The following is a 5,458-nucleotide window of genomic DNA, read 5'->3' as shown; positions in this document are numbered from 1 at the left end:
TGTATTTACAGATTTCCCTTGCTCCTGTCCCAATTAATCCTAAATTGTGCCTCACAGCCTCAGTTTTCGCTGTTTTCATTGGAATATCAATCAGTTAGTCTCACCCTGTATAGCTGAATTTTTGGTTCTATTTTAAAGTCTCTCCCCTTATCATCACCGTTACGATCACGACTATTCTTGTGACTAATGCTGCGCCTCTTATGTGTTTCTTTCCTCTTATATTAGCCTCTCTTCGTGTAACAGCTCGTGACGTGTTTGGCAGCTCCTGAGTCTTCCCTCTCATAAGGTATTACTGTCCTGACCCACTTCCACAGGCAGCCACTGACACATCTCCATGGCTTATTACAAAATGAAAGCCATAAATTTACATGAAGCCCTGTGCCGAAGGTACACACGCACTACAATAAATAATCTCCTAATGAGAAGATTGCAGCCAACTGGAAATGTCTGCTACCAGTGTAAATAAAGCAGTTGTGTTTATAATAGATGGCTTGAAATATGCTTCAGAAATGCATTCTATTGATCATTTACCATATTTGTCCTGAGATCGTTTTTGAAATTTTTTTTGTGGTGTTCTTTGTTGTTTTGATGTTATCTTTGTGTTACAGACTGTGTTATTTTCACACCTTTAATACCAGCAGTGGGGACACATTGTGTCCTGTCCTGTGATCTGTCTCATCAGTAATAACGGTGGCATTATTATATCCACACATAAAACAACCTCTTTTTTTTGTAATTGTAGCAGCTCCATTTTTGGCATAATCTCTCTATTATGTATTTTGTGCCAAAAATATTCTGAGCCTCCGATTTTGCATGACCCTGATGGGAAGAAAAGTTTGTGCTGCCGTTCGTAGTTTGACAATGCGTTTGCCCTTTTTTGCTGAACACATTAGAACAGTGGTTTTCAACTAATGGATTGCGGCCCAAAAGTGGGTCGCAAATTCAGTCTGATTGGGTCGCGAAAAGCTGGTCAAAAAGGTGATGTTGGACATGTCTTTTAGTTTTTTTTTTAAAAAAAGTTATTTTGAAAAGGAAGCATCAAAGATGTGCAACTGCCTCAGTGGTAGCATGGTAACTGACGCTCGCTTCAAGTTTGTGTTGCTACAAGGTAAGATGGAAAAGCAAAAATATGACCCGGAGTATTTAAAATGTGAATTTTCATTCATTGAGGATAACTAGGGGCAGAAACCCCAAAAGTGGATTGCGACTTAATGACCATGATGTGGGTCCCAGAGTGAGCCCAGATGAGAACTCCTGCATTCGAAAACCCTCAACAGGAAGACACAGGCAGGCTGCAGCTGAAACTAGCCAAAGTGCCTTCTATTAAAGTCAACGAAAGCACCTGCTGGATAATCCTGCATTTTGATAGATTTGAAGTGTTCTAATATATTTGAGAGCTGAACATATTTACTGTTGGATGCCAAAACTTGATCCTCATGTGAACAGAAAAAAACAGCAACATGCTACACACAGAAGTGTTTTGGCTGGGAAATGTGCACTGTGTAGACTGGTGTCAGACTCTGAGGATGGCAGATTTCTCTGGCCGCTGTGACTTTGCAGAACCATATTCTGGGCGTTTCACACCCTGATTGTCTGTCTGTCAAATATGAAAACCAAGGCTGTGTTTGCACACTCCTGACGCCAGCGAGTGTCTGCTATTTTACAGGGGCTGTGTGGTTTTATCTCCATTTCCAAGCAGAAGAAGCTGATCAACACTTCTGGCTTTAAAAAGAATACGAAATTTAACTCTAAATAAGACGTGACCAAGGTCTATCTGGGGTGGAGTCTTGCTAAAATACGATCAGAACAGGTAAGAATCACTTTATTTTTCTTAGATCAAAAACAAGATCATCTGAAAGTGAAACGAATGTGTGAAATCAGACCTTTCAAATAGGATCAGAAATCAATGTTTTCTGTTGATCAGCTTCTTTTTTGTAGCTTTGGTTCAATCTTTTGGTGTTTCAAGTGATTTCAAAAATACTCAGCCAATACAATAATATTAGGGTTCAGATCAGTGTCCATGCATGACTACTCTGGTCAAATCAATCAATCAAATCAATCTTTATTTATATAGCCTTTTACAATCAAAATTGTTTCAAGGTGCTTTCCAGAATCCCAGGGCCTAACCCCAGACAAGCAACAGTGGCATAACTGTTCACAATGTCCCTTACTTTGGCTACATGGAGAAGACGTGACAAAAGTAAAATATGTCTCTTTCTATACACTACAAAAAGTGAAATACAGTAATAATAGTTACAGGCTTGTATAATTACATTATTATGTTATATTGTGTACATACTGATTAATTTATATGAGAATTGTATAATGCGCCAAAACAAATGATTTTTTTAGTAAGTCAAGTTATAATGTAAAGGTTATTTCTCATTTCATAGTAATCCAAAATATCTCCAAAAGGTTCTTTTGGAATTTATTTATAATCTAGTTGAAACCTATAATCACAGGTTGGTGAGTTTCTATAAACTAGCCATGGGCATAGAGTAAAACCATCATTATGGACAGGTCTTCTTAAACTGACCTTCCACACTTTCCCTATTAATCCATTCAATATCGAAAAATATCATTAACAACATTCAACCTAGTAGGGTAGGGTAGTAGGGTAGGGTAATTTCCCCCCCATAACCCATTTTAGATAGATTGATTGTATATTTTTCCAATATATTTAAAAATAATCTGAATAAATTATTTTAGAATATTCATTTTGACTGTTGTTTAATTAGAAAAGTATTCCATCAAAACTAAAGTGAATAATTTTAAATCTCTTACTGAGAAGCTCTCTCTGAACATCCTGCACTGCCCAGGGGACATGAGGTACCAGAGATGGCTGATGGTGATCACACTGTGGACGGTGCCTGCTGCATTCTGCTGTCCCGACATCTGTAAATGCTCCATCAAGTCTGCTTCAGTCAAGGCAGAGGTCGACTGTCATAAAAGGGGGCTCCGTGTCTTCCCCTCTAACCTGCCCAGTGATGCCTGGATCCTCAAATTAGGTGAGTGTGTTGAACACAAATGATCTTCTCACATCAGAGAATGGCTCTTTCCATATGGAAACAGGCTTATATGTAATATAATCCTACTGTGTAAAGGTGAGAATGGCATCACAGACCTGAAGGCCAACGCTCTGGGAACAATTCCAAAGGTTGAGAGCATCAATTTGGAGCGTAATGCAGTCAAGTCCATCCATCCCCAGGCGTTCTCTGGGGCCAAGCAATTGATGCTCCTTAATCTTTATGGCAACCACATCACCAAGCTTCCATCAAGGGGGTTCAAAGTAAGCATTATGGAGAGGAATTGTACACAGAGCCAACACATGGCACCCATGTATCTGACCACATGTCTCACTCTGTAGGACCTGTTGAATCTTCGTTTCCTCATGTTAGGACAAAACCAGATCAGCGTCCTCAAACCTGACATGTTTGCAGGGATGAGGAATTTGTCAGACCTGGATCTTCCTCTCAATGCACTAACAATCCTCTCATCCAACACCTTTAAGCCTCTAATTGCCCTCAAAGTGCTGGATCTGTCGCTGAATCGCATCCAGAGGATCTCTCCAAAAGCCTTCACTGGACTCAGGCAGCTTCTCTTCCTCAACTTAGATAACAACAGGTTATATCAATACAACACAAACACAATGATAATAGTATTGATTATTCTAGCTATATATATTTCTAGAAGTTATCGTATATCTCGGTTCCAGTCTGAGAACCATTCCAGCCGGGACATTCAGGCCACTGGTTTCTCTGGAGATGCTGGTTCTAGACAACAACTTTTTGTCCACACTGAGCTCATCAACACTGAACGGCCTTAGAAATTTGCAGGTAACACTCATGGATGCAGTTATACACCTGGACTTTGCCTCATCAACAGTATATATGATATAAATGCAAACTAGGAGACGAGTCGATGCAGCCATGAACTGCAGTCAAGATTTGTATAAAGCAACATCACTTTCAACATTAAAATACACCTTTTGTCTCCTGGACCAGGAACTGTACTTGAGGAACAACGAGTTGGAGCACCTGCCTCCAGATGTCTTCAGCAACATGGCCAGGCTGTCTCAGCTGGCGCTCAGTGGGAATCGCCTGAAACTAGTGGATGGAAACATGTTTGCTCATATGCCAGGTAAGACTCTCAACTCCAGAAGAGACCAAAGTAAAATGGAATTGATTGCGTGTGTTACCGGAATTTTCCCCCTCAGAGCTGAAGAAACTGCATCTCTATAACAACCCTTGGCACTGTGACTGTAACATCATCTCCTTGGTGCAGTGGATAGAATGGACCAAGACCACCTGGTCATCCCGGGAGACACTAAAGTGCTCAAGTCCTGCAGACCTACGAGGAAAGAGCTTCTCCAGCCTCCGACCAGGCAAACTGCTTTGCCCGGTTTGAACCTAAAACACCTTGATGACTCCCTTCTGGATGCCCAGAAAGGGGTCTCGCTCCCGTACCTCCAAATTAAAACCTGACAAGCGTATTTGGCTTTCATTTGTGATGTATCTTGATATAGAGCTAAAACAGAATTATATAGAAGCTACCAGTCTTGTGGATGTTTTTTCATCTTTATATTATGTATAATTAAATGTAGTTACATCAAAATAAATACTAACAGTTGTTTTTTTTGCTCCCTCTTTCCTGCTACATCTCCTAATGGGTCACGGGGAGGGTGTTGAAGCTTGCTGCTGCATTTGGATGAATGAGTCACCAGGTCATTGCAGAGCAGTATTTGGGGGTTTGGTACCTGGCTCAAGGGCACTTCAGCAGTTCTCTGAAAGTGTCCCAGCACCTTGGTCTACTACCAGAATACCTTCCTGGTTGTGTCCACACCAGGACGTGAATAGGAACCCGCCGCTTTCAAATGCTTTGAACTGTATCATTAAGTTCGGATAGTACAGTAGATAGTAAGTTAGTAAGTTCTAGAGACAAGAACAATGGAGACAGAAAACATTTGAAAGCAATTTGAACAAGTTGTTTTTAGCTTACAGCGGTCGAACTTCAGATTGCTCACATCATGGAGCAGACAGTCATCCACTGTGCAGAACAGATAAACGAGAGGGCGGCGAGCCACTTGCGAATGGTGGTGAAATTCTGGACGGAATGTGGGAGAAACAGAGCGTGACGGGAAGCTTATGGGGTAAAAAGCCATAACACATTGTGATATTTTCCTATAAGTCTGCAATTTATGCAACAAATCTCATCGACCTCCACACGCAATGATTTTGACGTGAAAAGGCCTGAATCTTCCCGCTCAGTGGGGGGAGGTAATTGTCATAATTTCCACCTGCATTAAACCTGCTATTACAGAACAGTTGCCAAGAACATTAGAATAGCTCTACTGACTGGTGTCACTGGTCATAGCGCACCATTCAGCCAAACTCAAATAACAAGGTGGGAGGGGAGGTTTCCCTTTGCTGTTGACTTCTGACAAAATGAAATGCCTTCA

At 41.0% G+C, this 5,458-nt stretch overlaps 1 protein-coding gene across 2 annotated transcripts; it reads left to right on the top strand.

Moving 5' to 3' along the window:
- The first annotated feature begins 1,603 nt into the window (after positions 1 to 1,603).
- Positions 1,604 to 4,633, top strand: si:dkey-1j5.4 (leucine-rich repeat-containing protein 15). Of its 2 annotated transcripts, XM_057017639.1 has the most exons (8): positions 1,604 to 1,810; positions 2,101 to 2,200; positions 2,820 to 3,008; positions 3,105 to 3,289; positions 3,368 to 3,624; positions 3,716 to 3,836; positions 4,005 to 4,140; positions 4,217 to 4,633. In XM_057017639.1, exons 2-8 carry the CDS (start codon positions 2,161 to 2,163, stop codon positions 4,405 to 4,407), a joined length of 1,119 nt encoding a protein of 372 aa, XP_056873619.1. In that variant the 5' UTR covers positions 1,604 to 1,810; positions 2,101 to 2,160; the 3' UTR covers positions 4,408 to 4,633. The 2 variants fall into 2 exon arrangements, with proteins under 2 accessions (XP_056873619.1, XP_056873620.1); XM_057017640.1 differs by lacking the exon at positions 2,101 to 2,200 and having other exon boundaries at positions 1,607 to 1,810.
- Positions 4,634 to 5,458: the final 825 nt, after the last annotated feature.

Source organism: Takifugu flavidus, chromosome 19, assembly GCF_003711565.1.
Source record: "Takifugu flavidus isolate HTHZ2018 chromosome 19, ASM371156v2, whole genome shotgun sequence".
In the NCBI taxonomy this organism is placed as follows: domain Eukaryota; kingdom Metazoa; phylum Chordata; class Actinopteri; order Tetraodontiformes; family Tetraodontidae; genus Takifugu; species Takifugu flavidus.
The sequence above is the reverse complement of the archived record's forward strand: the minus strand, read 5'-3'. Positions and strand labels throughout refer to the sequence as shown.

Excerpts from the sequence above, each read along its gene's own strand:
- si:dkey-1j5.4 (XM_057017639.1), top strand. The coding sequence starts at position 2,161 with ATGTCCCTTACTTTGGCTACATGGAGAAGACGTGACAAAA. Across the intron at positions 2,201-2,819 it reads ATGGAGAAGACGTGACAAAA|GGGACATGAGGTACCAGAGA; the intron begins GTAAAATATGTC and ends TGCACTGCCCAG. Across the intron at positions 4,141-4,216 it reads CATGTTTGCTCATATGCCAG|AGCTGAAGAAACTGCATCTC; the intron begins GTAAGACTCTCA and ends TTTCCCCCTCAG.